At 38.8% G+C, this 22,417-nt stretch overlaps 1 protein-coding gene across 2 annotated transcripts; it reads left to right on the plus strand.

Annotated features, from left to right (window-relative positions):
* Positions 1 to 5,430: 5,430 nt before the first annotated feature.
* On the plus strand, positions 5,431 to 13,103 carry LOC145438669 (uncharacterized). 2 transcript variants are annotated; one of them, XR_013914992.1, is made up of 10 exons: positions 5,431 to 5,845; positions 8,823 to 8,940; positions 9,056 to 9,198; positions 9,843 to 9,962; positions 10,133 to 10,259; positions 10,771 to 10,826; positions 10,898 to 10,962; positions 11,024 to 11,095; positions 11,932 to 11,975; positions 12,042 to 13,103. XR_013914992.1 is itself a non-coding variant. In XM_080316023.1 (10 exons), the coding sequence occupies exons 1-10, from the start codon at positions 5,573 to 5,575 to the stop codon at positions 12,090 to 12,092; spliced, it is 1,074 nt and encodes a 357-aa protein (XP_080172149.1). In that variant the 5' UTR covers positions 5,432 to 5,572; the 3' UTR covers positions 12,093 to 13,103. The 2 variants fall into 2 exon arrangements, 1 of the variants encoding a protein (XP_080172149.1); XM_080316023.1 differs by having other exon boundaries at positions 5,432 to 5,845; positions 10,771 to 10,831.
* The last annotated feature ends 9,314 nt before the right edge of the window (positions 13,104 to 22,417 follow it).

The following is a 22,417-nucleotide window of genomic DNA, read 5'->3' on the forward strand; positions in this document are numbered from 1 at the left end:
AACAAGCTTTCACTATCTATTCTCTCAAAGCCGCGCACAATAAAGAAACGGTGATTTACTCTCTCCTATTCGTAAAATGGCCGAGCAAGTGGGGCAACTATGCCTGTCGCCCTTAAGGTGTGATGTAAAAATCGTATCTATATCTGAACTCGGTTACCGTGATATGCGTTGACTCGACCTTTGCTGGTATATGTCGATTTTGACGGTGTTTCGCACCATGATAATTCTTGAAACTTGGTACGATATGTCGTGAAGGTAGTATTTAGCACTGCTCCAAGTTTCAGGCTTGCTACTTAAAGATAAGGGTGGTAATTTCGTTTCCGAAGTTCAGTGTGTGCTGATCTATCATGTACATTGTACAGCAAACAGATTTTACTCAAAAGCCGGTATTGGTCTCCATTGATTTTGACGATGTTCCATACCGAGATCGGTCATGATATTTGGCACAGTAAGTCTTAATGTTAGTATCGACCGCTGTAATAAGTTTTAGTTTGTCACTGAACTATGTGGGTGGTAATTTCGTTTCCAAAGTCGAGTGAGAGCTGACTCTTCATTTATCGCTAACAGATTTACGCAAAAGCCGTTATTGGTCTCTATTGATTTTAACGATGTTCCATACCTAGATTTGTCATGAGCTTTTGCACGGTATGTCTTGATTTTAGTATCGAACGCGGTGCCAAGTCTTAAAGTTGACGCTCAATGATTGAGGCAGTTATTTCGTTTTCGAGGTCGAGTATGGTAGAGATGCGCGCTGATCTGATACTTAGCCTACCTACATCATTGCGGATCTCACGGAAAAGCCGGTGTCTGTCTGTGCTAATCTAGTCTGCGTTCCATAACGAGATCGGTGATGATATTTCCAATGGTATATCTCGATGATCGCATGAAACAGCTAACTAAGATTCTCGGTTTGCATTCAAATATTCACATAATTTTATGTTCGCCAATGTGCATTTCACTGTGAAATTGTGGCCTTCAAACCATTTGCTTACAATCCCCTGTCAAATGCGATAGCTATTTCATTTTCGATGTCGGCTAACAGCTGATCATCCGATCAGCCTATTCCTCGATCTATTTTACTCAAAGTTCGGTGTTCGTCTGTTTGTATTGATTTTGACAGTGTACCATACCGGAATGGGTTATGAGATTGCGAATGCTACTTCTCGATGATTTCATGTAACAGTATGCTAAGTTTACGGCTTTCATTCATGTATTTATTATATTTTCCAACGGCGATTTGGCAGCAGACAGTAAGCCGTATGTGTTGCGTCACAATCTCCAGTTTCAAGGCCAAAATGTACTATGTTGTTCCGAGACCGAAGTTCCGAGGCTGCTGTCCTTAGTTCTTCAAAGACCATTCAAATTGATGTTCTGGATTCAATATGATAGGCCCAATCTATGAGATAACAATTGCGTATGTGTCCGAAGTCGTTGACCTTTGCAGTTAGGCTTACGCAATCTCTCGAGTTCTAGTCATTGGAATTAGTCTGGTCAAGTCAAGTGCGAACATGAATCGTATTGAATCTTTGCTCCGTACGTAGGCTAGTTTACGCAGTTGCCTTTAGAGCGAAAATTAAAGGTCTAGAAGACTACTCCTTGTCGCTTCGACATATTCCTGTCTTTTCATTGTATCGCATTTTTGTGGTGTATTGAACTGATAAAATTGCTAATAAACCAATGATGATGATGATAGAAATTGTCCAGTCCATTGATCCAATCGTACGCCGGGTACCTCCGCTTTGGTTGCCTATCACCTGGTCGTAACTCGTAACCACCAGCTCAGTGGTCGTAACACACCAGGATCGTGTACGAAACACTTTCGGACGGCCTATCGATTTGCGTAATCTCTAACGCTACCATGAAATCATAACGCATGCTACTAAGGATGACCTGATAATTGATTCGTGGCATAGGGACGATTCTTAGTTCACGTACATTATGTAAAATAATCCTTTGATTAAAAAAAAATGAATAAAACATTTGTTACCACACTTCAAGTCACGACTCACCGGCAAACCTCTCGCGGCACCTACGTTAAAATCACTGTTGTCGGGAAATTCATGTGACCATCATATTAAAGTTACTTTTTTACGTTGGAAAACGCCATTGTGACGTCATCTTGATAAAAGTCGCTCGCAGCCCTTGCCCCACCACCCGATATTGTCACGAGCCGCCACTGAATTTAGCCTACCGAATCTACGATACGGACAGGTGGTGCTAGGAGCTTAGGCAGCCTGATAACCGCACGGGGATCGCAAAGAGTGGGTTTCGAAACGTCGCAAAATCGATCTATATTATGTTAACCCGCTGTAGCGTCAAGTATGAGTAGAAATATAATTGACAACGTCAGGCGTATGGGCTCCCACGTCATTAGAACCGCACTCAACTGGATTTCATTCTCCTAGACCACACAATAATATTGTCGGAAGTAGCCTATCAGACATAGAACATAGCGACATTTCAAAAGGACGATCTTTCGAGTTTGAAATGGGAGAGATTTCTTCCCCATATAGGCCTACTCACCCGCTGGCTATGTCACTGTTGGTAGTGATAGTTGTGAGTTAGCAATGGCTGTATATTTCTACACAAACATCATTCAACAGAACAGAACACCATCTCGATTCACGCAAAACAACGACGCATACGTTCTAGTTTGTTCGGCAAGACGGCAATTAGTAGTTTTTCAAATGTGCAGCTAGAACTACTGAATTTTCAAAATCTGCAACTAGAACTAGAACTCAGTGTTGGGATGACTCGAGTCACCTTTTTGGAATGACTTGACTTGACTCGAGTCACTTTGCTAAAATGACTTGACTTGACTTGACTCGGCGTATCAGAAATATGGATTGACTCGTGACTCGGAGCAAAATTCACGAGTCTATTTCAAGTCATCAAGTAATCGGTGTCGATAAAAATCAATGAATCTTGCATATGTTCGGATTGTTCGCGAAACGCTGGTGTAACCCGCGAGAGCGACCAATCATTTAATGATCGTACGTTTTACTGAGCCTTCATTGTTCCCTCACAAATAAATTGACCGCAAACCAAGTGATCGAAGATTATAGCTTACGTTGTCGTAAAGTATAGTATAAGCTAGGACGGTAAAATAATTATTCTCTGGTTTTACGTTAACCAAACCTCTTGTTTTATTGATGTTGAATTCGAATATAGTTTATATAGTCCTCAACCATTGGCGCAGGCTCGAATTGTATCATATCGATTTGTAAATGGGTTATGTATTTCATCCTATCAATTCGTATCTATTCTCTATTTTGGCTGGAAACTATAAACTGTGGTTTAGCAGTTCTACGTAGGCTATATGTGAGCGATACATAGCGACTTCTTGCGTGTATATTAAACTCTATATTCGTTCATCGGTTCAAAATCAATAACCACTCAATCTGTATTTCAGACAGATAGCAAAATGCAATGACGTTGTCATATGCCCCATACTTCGAAAAGGCAACTAGACTTGAATTGTGACTTGACTCGTGACTTGACTTGACTTGACTCGACTTGACTCGAGTCACCTCCAAAAATCGAGTGACTTGACTTGACTCGAGTCACCTTTGAAAATCGATTGACTTGACTTGACTCGAGTCAAAATGGGCAATGACTCGAAATGACTCGTGACTGAAAGGTAGTGACTTGATCCCAACACTGCTAGAACTTCACCTACTCAAAAAAAACGTTAGTTTTAGTTCACCTTCAACTAACTAAATGGGGTGGTTATTTGTACAAGTCTGAAGGAGGCACGCACACTGAATGAAAGTAAAAGAAGATAATACAACAAGACAGGCGACAAAAAGAGGTGGCATAAATACTAGTCCATCCTCAAGATTACCGGACCACGACCTGACCTATCGATCTCGCCTTCCATGACATGCCACTCCATTTTTTTGTCGCTAATTGCATTTTTATATACCATCTTCTTTTACTTTTCATTCAGTGTGCATGCCTCCTCTTTACATCGCCTATAGGCCAAGGTGTGTGTCTGATTCCATAGACTACTCCAAGTCGCTTTGACCCCTTCCTATCTTTTCATTGTATCGCATTTTTGTGGTGTAACGGAGCTACTGATAAAAATTGCTAATAAACCAACGATGATGATGTGTCGGAAGGCGAGATCGATATGTCAGATCGTGTCAGTCAGTCAGGTTTATTAATATTTTCATCGTTTCAAAACATCACAAGACTGCGATACAATGAAAAGATAGGAGGGTGTCGAAACAACTTGGAGTAGCCATTAAGATCAGACACCCACCTTAGCCTAGGCGAAGTAAATAAGAGGCATGCACACTAAATGAAAAGTAATGCAGAGAATATAAGACGCAAGCGACAACATTGGGTGGTATGTGGCGGGTAAACTTGAGGGCTGAATAGTATTGATTCTTTATCAAGTGACAAGCGATGGAATCCATGTCTCAGGCAGTACGACAGCTCTATTGCTGCTTAGAGTGATCATGATAAGACATGGCCAGATGGATCAGACATGAAGGATCAACCCGAAGGAATTGTGGAATCGCAGTGGTGGAAGCGTGGAACGAGCCAACTGCGCCACCTCGCGCTTGATTGATCGTCTCGACTCTTCGTTCACTACGGGAATTTCGTGATGCTTCCAAATGGCAGCTGCAAACATAACATGAACGAATACGTAGGCTAGCAAATTTACAAATTACAACAGTAATAGTCTCAATATATTATATTCAGATCCACCTCCCGTAAAAGCAGCAATAGTGCCAGGGATTTTCATATGTGCAGTGCGCACAAAACACGAAGACACGTGACAACCAGGACCTATCGTTCGTAATCCACTACCCAGTACCCATTACCACAGCGTATAGCATGAATACAAATATCATAGATATACTGAATTATCAATCCTATAGCCATATTAACACTATACCCTATTTAGCCAAGACATATCTCACAATTTTATATGTCTGTTGCTATAAGCTACCTTTATCATAATTTTTGTAGTTACAAATACGCCGTAACAGCGACGTGCGACAACTTTAGCTCCAGGACTTAGCCTACTACATCACTGGGTCGAAGCTACGGACTTTAATTCATCCTGACATATCGATTTGAATTCCAAGAAAATATGGTTTTGAGTTTCAACAACTTTGTTTACTGCATATTGTATGGATGCATACGTCATATACCTTTTTATGGATGTCGATAGCCATATAAGGAAAGCGCAGTCCTATTATGGGTGTGTTGTACAAATTTGGATATATTCATCCGCATGTTTCGTGATCGTTCCCGTGCATGATTATATGTACGGAATTATAGTTTACGAAAATAAATTGGCCACATTTTAGTAGATTATTAATTTTAAGTTACTTGGTTTAGTGAAACAACGTAAACGCAGCTCAGAATAGCCGTTTTTCTCTGTCGCGTAGTAGTATCACTTGCTAAGACGTAAATGCTTTGTAAACAGCTGAATACCAAATACGGATCAAATTGAGTTGCTTCCATATATGCGAAACCGGGAAATTCGATTGTTATTGTAGTAAAAAACACAAGTTGAACAATTTCGAGGGACTGAAAAATACCAAATCATTCAATAATGGACGGGGAATCAAGGAGCAATATGAAACGAAGCCACGAAGCAGCTGGACTAATGTCGACTCTGGCACAGGAAAATTTGATGAGAGGAAATGCATTCTCGGATGATGAAGACCTTGATTCGTGCGATGGCTCTGCCGGAAGGCCATCTACCCCCGGGCCTAAGCCAGGGAAGAAAACTCGCGGCAGGGTCAAGATCAATATGGAATTTATTGACAATAAACTACGCCGATATACAACATTCAGCAAAAGAAAGTCAGGGATCATGAAAAAGGTATGTAGAACACCTTTATAGCGTGTTATTGGCTGCCGGTAGCTAGCTGTAGCAAAGAACATCACCCGAATGTAATTTTATCAAGTATTAGGGAAGTGCTTCTTTTTCTGTTCAACGTCTTAGAGGTCTGCTTTTTGGTTGTTGAAGAATCTCAGCAATTTTATCGGTAGGCTCCAAATAAAATACACTTCTTAAATACAGAAGATGAGTCATGTGGTGGTTAGTCGAAAATATGAGTAGCCTACCTCCATTTTAGGTAAATCTGTGTAGTTTTGGAGTAGGAAAATCAAACCTAAACTTGATCTGATAATATCCTGAAAAGGTTCGGAAGAATCTATTCTGGTGATTAGAGCATTTGTCATTAATCTAGCAATTAAACCACTGAATAAATATGGCATTTTTGTTCAATGACATTACCAATGTACTACTACACAGGACTTTTTGCCTAAAATTTGTCATGTCTTCTTGCTGGCCGCCGTCCTATATGGAATCTCGGTTCATTTTTTGAAATAAATCCTGCGTGATGAGAGCTTTTCTATATAGAATAATTAAGCAAATAAACAGAAAATCCTGCGTGACGTTGCCACCAATTCCATTCCGGGCCGCCGTCAAAATGCCATTGCTCGAAATTTGGACCATACCAAGTGTTGTAAGATTTGAATGATTGCACAAGCGCTGTCAGGTGATATGTACTGACCAGCTGATCAAAAAAGGTTGTCTGATGACTTTAACTGCATGCTACTAACCTAGCTGTGCTAAATTGCTAAATATACCGTATTGATGTCGGTAGGCATGATTCCACATGGTTATTGGCATACTGCACATGGGCAGTGAGCAGTTCGAACAGATGCTGCCTAATAAAATGCAAATCACTTGTTCACTAGGCCTATCATTTCTATATTTCTAAACCTATGCTGGGTTTGTGCCATATAAATACAGGTCATTTTCATGTTGATTTATTTTAATTTTGTCTAAATATTGCATGGGTTATTTGCTCTTGTCCTGTAGTTAATAGTCTTACCAATTACAATTCATTGAAATTCCGATCTTGATTCCGTGCTTCTTTACGATTTGCACTTTAATTCAGCTGGGCGTTAGTAATTGTAAATTTTAGAAATTATTTATTTTCTCCTATTTCAAGAAGACCTACCGTAATCATGTCAAGAGTTCTATCCGCCAATCTTTTTAGAGGGGAGATTGTCTAAACGGAACCAGCCTTACTTGCCCATAATATCACTTTGAACAGACACTCGAATGTAAATCATTCTATATGAATTCATTGCTATAGTAGTTGGTAGTTCTTTTTAAATTAGGGTAATTGTACTCCATATTGGGGGGTAATGATATCAAAAGGTTAGGAACCACTGGATTAGAGTCTAGGCTTACCATACGTCCTCTTATAAGAGGATTTGTCCTCTTTTTTGACTTTTTTGAAAGTGTCCTCGGAGGACGCCCTTTTGTCCTCTTTTTTGAAAATTTAGGTCAGATTTAGAGCAAATTGCGAGTGATATGCCGCAAATTAGCACAGAAGTGACGCTCCGGCGGGTATTCCGGAGTGAAAAACGGTGATTTTAGCTCTGAGCGGAAAAGATGACCTTTTTTTTTTTTTAATCAACCGCTCGCAAAGTGGGAAAAATTCACCGGATGTTGAGAATTCTACTCCGGTTTTGCAAGTTGCAAATCTCTGAAAAAGTGTCCTCTTCCTAGATTTCCAAAATATGGTAAGCCTATATTAGAGTCTCAGTAATACAATCAGTTGGCTATATGAATTTTCTTATTACTCAGACAGAGGCCTACACTTTCTCTGTGACATCAGTCGTGGTACCAGGAAACATTGGAATATGCTACGTAATTTCCTATTTTAGAGTCTAGTCCAGTGGTTCCCAACGTGGGCGATATCGCCCCCCAGGGGGCGATTTGGCGGTCTAGGGGGGCGAAAATGACGAAGGGGGCGACAGGGGGGCGAAAATGGACAAAGGGGGCGACGGGGGGCGAAAATAGCAAAGGGGGCGATAGGGGGGCGATGACGCGTCAAAACGGCTGACCTTTTTTTTTTTTTTTTTTTTTTTAGTCAACCCACGCAAAAAAGTGTGTCAAATCAGACATCGAGCCGAAAATTCGACCTTTTTTTTTAGTCAACCCGCCGGTGATTGCAATTTGTATGCCCAATTTTCGGTACACAAAATTTGGGGGGCGATGATCGGTGTTGACCTTGAAAAGGGGGCGATGCGTCGAAAAAGGTTGGGAACCACTGGTCTAGTCACTTCATACGTCAGTTGACTTCGTATAGCCTTTTAAAATTATTGAAGTATGCAGATATTTTCGGTTGTATCACACATGATTAAAAGCTCTGTTTGGTGATCTTGGATCGTAATGATTATGTCATGTAATATGATATCTAGGCAATAATTATGAACAGTTATACAGAATGACGGTGCTATATAACTAAATACTGTGTGTGTGTACTATGAATGAATGTATCATAAAATGTGGTTTTAATGAATGTTATCAGCATTATCAATAGCTGACCCAGGGACCCCCTTCACAATAAATGGCCATTGTCTCACAAGTCTGCATATATTACTTGTGATCTGTAACATAATACAGAATGCATATTGCATTCATTCACCTCCAACACAATAAATATGATATTCATGCTAAAGAGTTTTGTACCCTACCGGTTTCATACTACCTTCTAAGGATATCATTAGCTTAGGAAGACCGTCTGACTTTGAGCTATATAATCAATAATGATGTCATCATGTGCATAATAACTTGTACGATTCCAATACTCTGCAATATAACTATTCTTTGCATTTCACATCTCCAATGATCATGTGCAATTGAGACGTGCTATTGGCACTACACAACCTTTAAAGTCAGTCATTCTGTATGTATAGTATCGCGATTGGCATTCCTTGTAAGGATTCAAGGAATTTTCTGTCTGAAATAGCAGTTAATCTCCTCTTGTTTACAGGCTCATGAATTGGCAACCCTTACTGGGACCCAGGTTATGTTACTTGTAGCGAGTGAAACGGGTCATGTCTACACATTTGCGACGAGAAAGCTTCAACCCATTTTGTCTAGTGAAGCAGGTTAGTTTTCATGATCATCATTATATTATTTTCAAAACTATTGCGGTATCTTATTTACTGTTGAGCATTATTATTGTTTGTTTCTGTGGTCTTGATTTTCTTTGCGTTAATTTAGGAAAGCAACTGATACAAACTTGCCTTAATTCTCCGGATCCGCCCAAATCGACTACGTCCTCGAGTAATTATGACAGACAGAGGATGAGTGCCCAAGGATTTGAGGAGCCTGACTTATCCTATGCCCCGCCAGAAGAAACTAAAGTTAGTTCATGTCTGTTTACAAGGAATATTACATCATTGTACAGTAGGGGTATTCAAAAATGACGTTTTTTCTCAAATCGTACTGGTTACTTGATAAAATTGTTAGGTTAGGCTACCTAATTTAAGCCTACACACCAAATTTGGTTCAATTCCAACCAGCGGAAGCGGAGTTATTGCCGTCGAAAAATTTGGATTTGAATAAAATAGTATCTACGTCGGGCACCACTATAATATATAATTAAAGAATTGGTCACCGTAAATACTATTTTATTCATAATCCAAATTTTTCGACGGCAATAACAATAACTCCACTTCCACTGGTTGGAATTAAACCAAATTTAGTGAGCATCGTTTCTATAGACAGCCTAACACTATCATGGGGTGAACAGAAAATTTTCTAATTTGTTATTTATTTTTATATAATAAATATAAACTTTCTTCTCCTGTAGCAATGCGGCTACAGGTTGGAATTGAACCAAATTTTGTGTGTAGGCTTAAATTAGGTAACCAACAATTTTATCAAGTAGCTAGTACGATTTAAGAAAAAAAGTCATTTTTGAAGACCCCTATTGTACAGCCATGATAAACTTTTATTGATCAAATCATATCATCTTGAAATTTGATTTGCTCTCCATTTTTCGAAGGAGGGACTTCTTCAGAAGACCTACCACAATATGTTGGACCATGTGAGTGGATCGCCTATGCTGCAGCCAAGCATGCCATCTGCATCAGTGACCTCGCAATCTGATAGATCAAATAACGAGGTATGTCTGTAGTTGAGCAGGTATATCTAAATAATTTTTAGTTTACAATATTGGGTATACATAGGCTATACGTACCACGGTACCACACAATGAAGATTTTTGATGCACTTGGTGAGTTTGAAAATAAATGCATTTTAACTTAACGTAATGTTACCATTTTTGTTTTTCAGTCGCCCATGAATCTTGTCGCCGTGAACAATCCCAAGATGGCGTTAGTCACTGTCAACAACTCGAATGTCAACGCTTCGCGGGCGCAGCTTGCTACATTTTTGTCAGGGAATGCGTATATTATGTCAGGTTTGTGAGTTCCTCCGGAAGTCTTTGAATTTTGAGATGGGGGGGGGGGGGAACGTTTCGACATTCAAGTACTGGAATTTGAGTCGAGTATCAAGTATCATGATTCGAGTCGCGTAGCGGGAAATTGTATTTTTAGTAACGAAAATGTAGGCCTTCACACCAAGAATGATACTTGATGAAAAATATAGTTTCAAAGTAGTCATTGACTCATTGTCCATAAATAGGAAGTTATTTTGAGTGTAACTGGCAACACTTTCCTTGTGGCCGCAAAAAAGATACTTATATATAAACTTCTAAAGTCATTAAACTCTTGTAATCGTGGTTCAATGAAAAACTGAAAGTTAAACTTACAAACATGGTGATAATTGGTAATATGGATGAGAATTGTCAGGCCTGGGCAGTCCAAATGGAGAAGTTACACGTCATCTGTAAGCTGCTGACATCGCTTAACACCCTTCGATGTCTGTAGACTTCATTTTGACAAACAAAACAAATTTACTCTCTCTCTCAGGATCAAACCAAGCTGATGCCAGAGCCCTGCAGTTAGGCCAAGGTGACGCGCACGCTGTAAGGTATGCCTTTGTATTCCTCGCTTGATTCTTCTTTTACACCGGCTATTTTTACCCACCTGTTGGCAGGGCTTCTACGGTGAACACGTCTGGAATGCTGGCTCCGCAAACGCTCCTCACACCACCGGCACTTAGTGAGTTGTTTGACTCGGCTTCACGATCATGGGGAAAGAAAATTCCGTTTTTTTTTTGCAGTCCAAGAACGTTTCAGTGATGCGCCGATTACTTTGTTAAATTCGTATTCAGCCGTGCCAAGAGCAGTTCCAGGTAAAATTTGGTTCGGACTTGAAGAAGTATATAATAAGTTGTGTAATTAGACTTTAGGCTAATAGAGCGAAATGTCGGTGATCTAATTTGTGAAATTATTTTTTGCTTTAAATTTCATTTTCGACCAAACTTCTGGTTTTCCTGTGAATGCCACAGGTGAACTGTATACTTCAAAACGAGCCAAGCTTGCTGTCAGTGTACAGACATTTGCTATTCTCATGAGAATGAATGTAATATGAACTGAACTTGATCCAATAGCCAAGTTTTCGCGAATTCAATATTTCCAATTGTATTCTTGATAAAATTTCTCGGCCATGCCCGGGTTAAGGTGATTGATTTACAAGCATCATTTTATACGTTCACGATAGCGTTCTAATTTGTAATACACCTCGCAAGTGTAATGATTGTTATGTGATCTGTGAGATTTCGTGTCTGAATAATGATACATTCTAAAACCATGTTGTTCTGTGTGCTGCGAGAGTAGATTTTTGGATTTCCTGAGCGGTAGCCAGGTTTCATTTGTATTCTATTGCCGTAAATAGGAGACTATGATTTCTGTGCAGAATATGATATTCTTGTGTTTTGCTCTCTGTAAACCAGGTAGCTGTTGAAAACCCTGCCTGCGGCTTGACTTCTAGTAATGCTCTTAATCTGACACCGTTGACCCTATTTGGTTTACTGGAAAATAGTATCGAACTATAATTCTCATTGATAAGTAACATTAGAGATAACACTGGATTCAGATTTGAGTACTCTAATCATTGTGCTCCGCTCTGGATGTGTCTTTGCATGACCATTCATTCAATACTCTAACGGATTGTCATTTCTTTACTCAGCTGTGCAGCCAGTATTATGGACACCCGCTCTCCACGCTCAACCCGTAAGTCGCACTTGCAGTACGCCGAATAGACTTGACTTGCAGCTGACTTCTCTTTTCAAACCCTAGATCGCAGTCATGCAGTCTCAGTCCGAAGAGAAGAAACACGAAAAAGGCTGATGCAGTAATCTGCCGTTGCGATGAAGATCGCTTGAGGAATGCGATCTGAAATGTCGCTGACTTTCCGTGTATCGTCGCGACCTGTTGAGTTCTCCAGCAAATGTGAGACGCAGGTATTGGGAGATGAGGAACAAACTGATTTGCATCAGGCAAAATTTTGGTTCGGGAAATAGATTCGATGAAAACTGGGAACTATTCAGATTTTGAGATCCAACGGACTTGAGCTCACCGACACGACTGCTTTTATTTCTTGTTCTGTTAGTGTAAACGTTTTTTGTGAACAAATTATTCAAGTGCCTTGCCTACTTAGGGTGAGACTCGATCATAATCGATCGATAAACTATGTGGTATATCTCCATCTCCATGCCCTTGTCCAATATGCAGTGTCAATTACAAATCATGCGAGATACTGTTGTCGTGAAACTTTTTCCGTTTTGCATCATCGCAGCAACATGCCAAAGATTGATTAGTTATTCCATTGATCTGTCGATCATCACATGGTTTCATTCATGTTCTGTTGAATTCTACAGTGTACTTTATGTCTGTTTCTTTCATATTTATATATTTATGAATGGTGCTTGGCACGTTATCGAGTCTTGTGAACTTGGCAGTTGGGTTGCAAGTTGCATAGTATTCTATGTACATATGTATGACTGTACACGATCATGGTTGGGAATTTAGTGGTATCTTGAATTTATTATGTTATTTTATGTTCAAGCCTGTTGAGCTGCAGGACTTGATAGATTTTTTTTCCATCCATGTTCTTACTAATAGGACAGGTTGATGTGTATTGGAAAGCCTTTGAATGTGAAGCATATTATGATAGTGATAGACATTTGATAATAATCTATTATGATCGTTTGCCATTCGATATTTTTAGTACTTGATTTTCTTGTATACTTGACACTTTTCTGTATTACAAGTAATTTATCCTGCTGGGCAGGTATCTACTCTATAAATCGTGTTTTTTCCAGCTCTGTGGCTGGTGCCCTGGTTTTGTACAAATACATACGGCTCTACCTGACTATTGTTGATTTGTGCTTTGTAACTCGAACACCACATTGGTATCTGATACTCTTTTCCATATCGTAGGCAGGGATGGTCACTAGTCAGTAACGAAGTAGGCTACTTCTACAATCTTGGAATACTAGCAGGTTTTTATCACAGCTTGTAGGCAAAAGTCGAATGGGTAGGTTTTCGACTACTTCCAATTCCACGGAACAGTGGTTCAAAATAAACTTTTCTGTGTGTGAACGTTAGAAATTTAGAGGTTCATGTTCACAAACGAACCTTGGTAGGTTCTGGACTGTGTACCTTTTTCATATATTAAAATTTTAACTTCATTGTAACACCTTTTGTTAAATTTTTTTGCATTTCAACTGTGGGCCACTCTATGCATGGCGCTGGCAGCATAACTATATCAACACTAAACGAGCATGCACCTTGACAATCTCAAATACTTTACTTGCTTTGTTACAAAAGTTAGCTCGAAATATCGATCAGCTTTCCGTTTGTGAATATTTATTGACTCTCTGCTGTGAGCTTGACCCGCAATCACACAACATCAAAAGCGAAATACACTACATGTAGACAACGAATGATGCTTATTCAATTAATCAATGGAATTGCTATCGTTGTCTGATTTGAAAAATCTAGCAGGCATGCGGGGCCACGGTGAATATTGACTTAGTTGTGTTTATTGTATCATAAAAACCAAATCCGTGCAATTGGGGTGTTGGCTACTGCTGTATAACTTGTTAATATAGGGTAATATCGGTAGCAAGTATAGAAACCCGTTTTACACTCTGCTCAGTATCAACGTAGCATAATACGCACACGCCGAATGCATTGTCCGGTCTGGCCTAGTCCGTTACGGCGTAAGCTTATATCCCCTTGAAAGTCCTCGTCGAAATTGTTGGCAGAGCGACGGAAGATATTGGTTTTATGGGATTATTCTATCATTTGATTGCCCCAGTTGATACATTTATGTCAACGTATACAGCATTGTAACATTATGTGGCCCGAGTCGTCGCTAGGCATCGTGCGCATTAATATAGGCCAGTGCTTTTCAACCTGTGTGACGGTTCGCACTTGTGCGAATGAAAAAATTGCAGTGCGAATGACGAAGGTGGTGCGAATAGTGCGAATGAAAATCCGGATCAAGTGCGAATGACGAAGGTAGTGCGAATGGTGCGAATGAAAATCGTGATTAATAGACACTTACGTGACCTTTGACACGAACCAATCAGGTTGCAGCAGGATGTAAACAAAGAACACCACTGTGATTCTGCCAGAAAATGCTTACGTCATATTTCCGAAATCGATGAGTCATTGTTGTCGGAATGATTCACTTGAGCTAAGATCAAATATTATAACCGGAAAAACAATTTCGCGACAGATTTGGAGTGCAAACGAACTGAAACACACGAGTTTTATCAATAAATGGCGCAAACGGTATGATCAATACAATATGTCATCGAAACTTGGAAGGAGTGCTTCATTTTACAACCGCCAGGTAGTACTTATGGCATCTAAATTTTCAGCCGTTACGTAACGCAGGCGGATCTATTTCGATTCTCGCCTGTAGCCGAAGCATCAGAGGTTAATTTGTGTTCCTTCCCCCATGTTTGACTGTTTCTTACGGCGTCAAGACGCCCGAAGAAAGACTCCACAAAATATTATATGTGATATCGAGCAGAAAAAAAAACAAATAATAACGTTTAACGAAGACAGCCTATCCCACACTGCTACATCGGCCAATTGGCTTTAGTCGTTGTTTGATTAAAATACCATAATAGGTAAATGCAACACCTTCTTGCCGGTTAACTACATCGCCTTACACACTATGTGTCTTGAGCACATCAGAATATAAATGATTACGATTATTGCGATCAACGTCATGTTCGTGTTTGGTATAGGTCGACTGTAATGCCGCAATTTATAAGTTATTCAATAAACAATAAAAACAAAAAAATGCAATAGCGTTGCTTCTGCTTCGGACATTTTATATATTCGCAAAACTATTTCATCGTATGGTTTTACGTAGCCTACTTTTTGAAGATCAAAACGCACGATTTTCAAGTTTCAATCGACAATTAGGACACCCGAATTGTAACGGCGTGCCCTCTGCTTCGGATGTGTTACATATCGGGATAAGTATTAAATCATGATGTTAATGACAATATCAAAATGTTGAGAAATTGTGTACTTTTTGAGGATCAAAATGCACAATTTTGCGTCAAATACGACTTTTCGTCCAATTCGATTTTCGGTCTATTTCAATCAACGATTAAAACACCCAAAATGTAACGGCGTGCCCTCTGCTTCGGATATGGTATATATTTCGATAAGTATTACATCATGATATTAACGATAATATCAAAAAGTTGAGAAATTGCGTACTTTTTCAAGATCAAAATGCACGATTTTGCGTCAAATACGACTTTTCGTCCAATTCGATTTTCGGTCTATTTCAATCAACGATTAGGACACCCTAAATGTAACGGCGTGCCCTCTGCTTCGGATATGGTATATATCTGGATAGGTATTACATCATGATATTAACGATAATATCAAAAAGTTGAGAAATTGTGTACTTTTTGAGGATCAAAATGCACAATTTTGCGTCAAATACGACTTTTCGTCCAATTCGATTTTCGGTCTATTTCAATCAACGATTAAAACACCCAAAATGTAACGGCGTGCCCTCTGCTTCGGATATGGTATATATTTCGATAAGTATTACATCATGATATTAACGATAATATCAAAAAGTTGAGAAATTGCGTACTTTTTCAAGATCAAAATGCACGATTTTGCGTCAAATACGACTTTTCGTCCAATTCGATTTTCGGTCTATTTCAATCAACGATAAGGACACCCTAAATGTAACGGCGTGCCCTCTGCTTCGGATATGGTATATATTTCGATAAGTATTACATCATGATATTAACGATAATATCAAAAAGAGAGCGAAACTACGGAAACGCATCTGGAATATTTATTGGAATTCATTAAATCGAAATTTTGCCTTAGAACTAGAACCGTTGAATATTTCAAGCACATGAGCGGGGAATTGTCCCTATACAGCTCAAAAGACAGTTTAGTCGTTTATCCGAATCCTGAGGTGTTTGGGAACGCTTTGTTTCATAGTTTCAAAGACAAGAAACGAAATTTCCGAGAATATGTAAACGAAGTGCTGCATTTTGAAGGAATGATATTTTTGGCAATGGCACTGAAAAATCAGGACTACAATTCAATATCAAAAGACTTTGGGTTTTCATTGGATTAATTGGAATGATATGCTGCATGAATTCAAATAATTCGTTTTTTCTCTACATACGTCCATTTCTAGAATCCTATATCTACATCGAGTATGCTTTACAAAATACACGTTTCGAAATTACATTTTCAATTTGCATATTAATCCGTCTGAAACTCGTTGATTCGAGGGGAGTTGCTGACAAAACTTAGCGACGAAGAAAGCAGGACAGGACAGGACATAGCATGGTAAAACAGAAATTGACCAGGAATCAAATTATCGTTAATATCATGATGTAATACTTATCCCAATATATAATATATCAGCAGCAGAGGGCACGCCGTTACATTTTGGGTGTCCTAATTGTCGATTGAATCTGACCGAAAATGGAATTGGACGAGAAGTCGTATTTGACGTAAAATCGTGCATTTTGATCTAAAAAAAAGTACACAATTTCTCAACATTTTGATATTGTCATTAATATCATGATTTAATACTTATCCCAATATATAACATATCCGAAGCAGAGGGCACGCCGTTACATTTTGGGTGTTTTAATCGTTGATTGAAATAGACCGAAAATCGAATTGGACGAAAAGTCGTATTTGACGCAAAATTGTGCATTTTGATCCTCAAAACGTACACAATTTCTCAACTTTTTGATATTATCGTTAATATCATGATGTAATACCTATCCAGATATATACCATATCCGAAGCAGAGGGCACGCCGTTACATTTTGGGTGTCCTAATCGTTGATTGAAATAGACCGAAAATCGAATTGTACGAAAAGTCGTAATTGACGCAAAATCGTGCATTTTGATCTTGAAAAAGTACGCAATTTCTCAACTTTTTGATATTATCGTTAATATCATGATGTAATACTTATCGAAATATATACCATATCCGAAGCAGAGGGCACGCCGTTACATTTAGGGTGTCCTAATCGTTGATTGAAATAGACCGAAAATCGAATTGGACGAAAAGTCGTATTTGACGCAAAATCGTGCATTTTGATCTTGAAAAAGTACGCAATTTCTCAACTTTTTGATATTATCGTTAATATCATGATGTAATACTTATCGAAATATATACCATATCCGAAGCAGAGGGCACGCCGTTACATTTTGGGTGTTTTAATCGTTGATTGAAATAGACCGAAAATCGAATTGGACGAAAAGTCGTATTTGACGCAAAATTGTGCATTTTGATCCTCAAAAAGTACACAATTTCTCAACTTTTTGATATTATCGTTAATATCATGATGTAATACCTATCCAGATATATACCATATCCGAAGCAGAGGGCACGCCGTTACATTTTGGGTGTCCTAATCGTTGATTGAAATAGACCGAAAATCGAATTGTACGAAAAGTCGTAATTGACGCAAAATCGTGCATTTTGATCTAGAAAAAGTACACAATTTCTCAACTTTATGATATTATCGTTAATATCATGATGTAATACCTATCCAGATATATACCATATCCGAAGCAGAGGGCACGCCGTTACATTTAGGGTGTCCTAATCGTTGATTGAAATAGACCGAAAATCGAATTGGACGAAAAGTCGTATGTGACGTAAAATCGTGCATTTTGATCTTGAAAAAGTACGCAATTTCTCAACTTTTTGATATTATCGTTAATATCATGATGTAATACTTATCGAAATATATACCATATCCGAAGCAGAGGGCACGCCGTTACATTTTGGGTGTTTTAATCGTTGATTGAAATAGACCGAAAATCGAATTGGACGAAAAGTCGTATTTGACGCAAAATCGTGCATTTTGATCCTCGAAAAGTACGCAATTTCTCAACTTTTTGATATTATCGATAATACCATGATGTAATACTATCCAGATATATAACATATTCAAAGCAGAGGGCACGCCGTTATATTTTAGGTGTCCTAATTGTCGATCGAAACTGACCGAAAATCCAATTGGACGAAAAGTCGTAGTTGACGCAAAATCATGCGTTTTGATCTTTAAAAAGTAGGCGTCGTAAAACCACGATGAAATAGTTTTCCGAATATATAAAATGTTCGAAGCAGAAGAAACGCCGTTGCTTTTTTGTTCTAACTGTTTATTGAATAATTCATAAAATACTGTATTACTGTCGACCTATACTAAACAAGAACATGACGTGAATCGCAATAATCGTAAGCATGTGTTTTCTGATGTGCTCACGACATAGTGTGCAATGCGATGCAGGTGATCGGCAGGAAGATGTTGCATTTACCTATTATGGTATTTTAATCAAAAACGACTTGAGCCAATTGGCCGATATAGCCTAACAGTGTTGGATAGGCTGTCTTCCTTAAATATTATTATTTTTACTTGTATTCTCCTCGATATCACGTATAATCATTTGTAGAATCTGTTTCCGGGCCTCTCGCCGCCGCGAGAAATAGTCATACATGGGGGAAGGAACACAAATTAACCTCTGATGCTTCGGCTACAGGCGAGAATCGAAATACGTCCGCCTGCGTAGATTACGTAACGGCTGAGAATTTAGATGCCATAAGTACTACCTGGCGGTTGCAAAATGAAGCACTCCTTCAAGTTTCGATTATATATTGTATTGATCATACCGTTTGTGCCGTTTATTGATAAAACTCGTGTGTTTCAGTTCGTTTGCACCCCAAATTTGTCGCGAAATTGTTTTTCCGGTTATAATATTTGAATATAGCACAGGTGAATCATTTCAACAACAATGACTCGACGATATTTGAAATATGACGTAAGCATTTTCTGGCAGAATCACAGTGGTCAAAGAACAAGCCCGGGCAAGCTTACTATGAGCTCTTACGGAAAAGGGTTGAAAAATATAGGTTTTTAGCAAAATTACATTGAATTGGGAATAGCTGGCTTTGGTGAATGGTAATAACGTAGAGCTAGTATGTATTTGCAGTGTTATAACCTACAATAAGCATGAATGGTGGCAAGCACGCATCAGCATGGTATGTCCAAATGAATGAATTTCTGACAACTTTTCGGATGAAGCAACTATTGCTGTATTATCCTTAGTCGTATACTATAGGATTGTCGTACCGAATAGCATGTATTAGAGGAATCTTGAGTCAGGGTATGTGTGGTATCCATTATGTGGGCTTGGCGTTATATGCGTTCTATTTATGGAATCGACATTCGTGTATAGTACAGTCTAAAGTCTGTATCATTATCTAGCAAATTACTGTTACACTGGACACCTGTATGCATATTCAATGATCATATTAATATGATATATGTTAGGCAACATGATCCGTTCCCAGCTGAAATCTAGCTCGTGTGTTGAATCAGGATAAATGCCGGATAAACACTGTGCTAATAGCCTGTGTCCTATATGGAATCTCTGTCCATTTTTTGAAATAAATCCTGCGTGATGAGAGCTTTTCTATATAGAATAATTAAGGAATTTAACAGAAAATCCTGCGTGACGTTGCCACCAATTCCACTCCGGGCCTGTGTAATATGGAGATGGCTACCCAGACCGTTCCTAGTGTGCGCTTTTACCTTTCCCAGAGCCAATAACATGCATGGAAGAATGTAAAATCGGGATAAAGGCATGTGGACTTCCTTGTAGTCATCTGAATTCTCATTTTATTAATAAAATGACATATCTATTATTGTACCAAAAATTGAATCGTGACATAATCTAGATCAGTGGTTCTCAACCTTTTTTACTTCGCGGACCCCTTTTTGACAGCCACGAACCTCGCGGACCCCCTAAAGTTTTAGTTCAAATTTAGCTCAATTATGGTGCCCCCGTCATCTGTCTTGCGCAAATATGAACTGTAGGCTTGTGATAAACAGCAACAAAATGACTTTTATTGAAAATAACATAACACTATTCATGTAGAAATTGGGTAGACCTTTATTATTCCATAGCTAATTTTATATATGTGGGCAATTTCTTGAAGTACGTGGTGGTGTCTTGAAAATCCGCGTCTTCGATTTGATATGAACGAGTGCCAAAATCCATGCCCGCAAATATAGATGGAGGCTACTAATAAGATATGCACGCGTAACGCTTCCTACAACATTTGTGATGTGATCGCAAGATTTATGGCACCATAATGAAGAAACATATTGCTAATGAACATATCACGTCCTGCCTGGTAATTTTTATCTAGCATTTAGTTATTCTGGAATAATATTGGTTATGTGCATGATAGGATAAAATGAATTTCTTCAATCCCTTCATTGTGACAAATTAGGGAAAATATATCAGCAATTTTCATTTCAATCGACTGTTCCCGAATTTGATGCAGTGTTGGGATCAAGTCACTACCTTCGAGTCACGAGTCATCTCGAGTCATTGTAGATTTTGACTCGAGTCAAGTCAAGTCAATCGATTTTCAAAGGTGACCCGAGTCAAGTCAAGTCCCTCATTTTTTTGAGGTGACTCGAGTCAAGTCAAGTCACGAGTCAAGTCACAATTCAAGTCAAATTGAATTTTCGAAGTATGAGTGATGATTCAAAGTCATTACATTTTGCTAGCTGTGTGAAAGGCAGATTAATTAATCATTTACCTTAATCAAATAACGAATATCACCCAATATATTCGTTCGATTTAAACCATACAAGAGGATTGGTAAATGTGAGCACTGGGCAACGTGAGCATTGAGCCGTCTAAGAAACAGAGACACATTGCTATTTAGATTAATTTTCTACATTGCGGTCAATTTATTTGTGATCGAACAATGGAGGAACCTTGTAACGTACAATCAGTGAATGATTGGTTGTTCTCACAGTGACACTGGCGTATCTCGAACAATCCGAACATACACAAGATACCGTGATTTATTCGACACCGCTTACTTAATGACTTGAAATTGACTCGTAAATTTTGCTCCGAGTCGCGAGTCAATGCACATTTTTGAAGCTACGAGTGAAGTCGAGTCAAGTCATTTTTCCAAAGTGACTCGAGTCAAGTCAAGTCATACAAAAATTGACTCGAGTCAAGTCAAGACTAGAGTCATCCCAACACTGATTTGATGACACTGAAAACTTCAAATCGATGAGGTTTCGCAAGCATTATGAAGTCACCCTGATCTCCATATTATTATTTTTTCCACAAACCCCAACAAAACGCCCCTACACAGCAATATATTTGTATTAATAGGTTATTGGCGCTTTGGCAATTAAAATTAATTTGAATTATAAGATATTACATGTCAGACGATTATTCTGATGAGGTAGTAGCAGTTGTGTAGGGAAACTGCCTCATGTTTTCCCTAATTTAAAAAAATTAGAATATCAATCATTTTACAAATTTAGAGGTCTCGCGGACCCCCTGAAATTGCTTCACGGACCCCTAGGGGTCCGCGGACCCCCGGTTGAGAACCACTGATCTAGATGAAACAATTCTGTGTTTCAAAATGAGTCCAATCTGAAATGCAGTCACACTTGATGCCACAATTGACTTGGTGTGTGTCTAGTTTTATTCCACTCCAGTCTTGTTGCTTGATGGTGTGTAATGTATTGAAATTGTTGAGAGCAATATATATTCAATAATGAGATGAATGGTTGAAATTGGTAGCGGTGATACGTTGCATGAGTCGGACGAGTACGCCTTGATAAGTGCCTGCACAGCAGTATTGCTCTGTAAAATAAACATATTATATATTTTGTGCAGGCTTGATGGATTTCTATTATGAAGCTGCAGAAAGAGGAAGTCGATGGATAAAACGCAAGAAAATCAAATTTCTGGAAGAAGTATAGAAGCACAAAACAGGAAACTCGTCCAGGAAAATTACAAATTGACGGACAATTATTGCCAGTGAAGTTCAGTTCTCAGAGGAGCATCATAATGTCAAAAGATGCGGAGAAGCTGAAATTTTATGCTAGACTACATTAAATTCTTTCTGAATCGTCCGACTTATCCTACTGACGTCAAATTTATGGTATTGCTGTAAGCATACTATTAAACAATTGGTTCAGCCACATGTAACTGCTTCAATAAATCGCGATTTGGCCATGTAGATATGTGGTTCGTAAAAATGCACCATTTGCATTCATTCATGATTTCTCAAATCTAGAATGAATATTGACTGTCAA

This window comes from Botryllus schlosseri, chromosome 5, assembly GCF_051294905.1.
Source record: "Botryllus schlosseri isolate E-star chromosome 5, Bs_hap1, whole genome shotgun sequence".
Classification (NCBI taxonomy): Eukaryota; Metazoa; Chordata; class Ascidiacea; order Stolidobranchia; family Styelidae; genus Botryllus; species Botryllus schlosseri.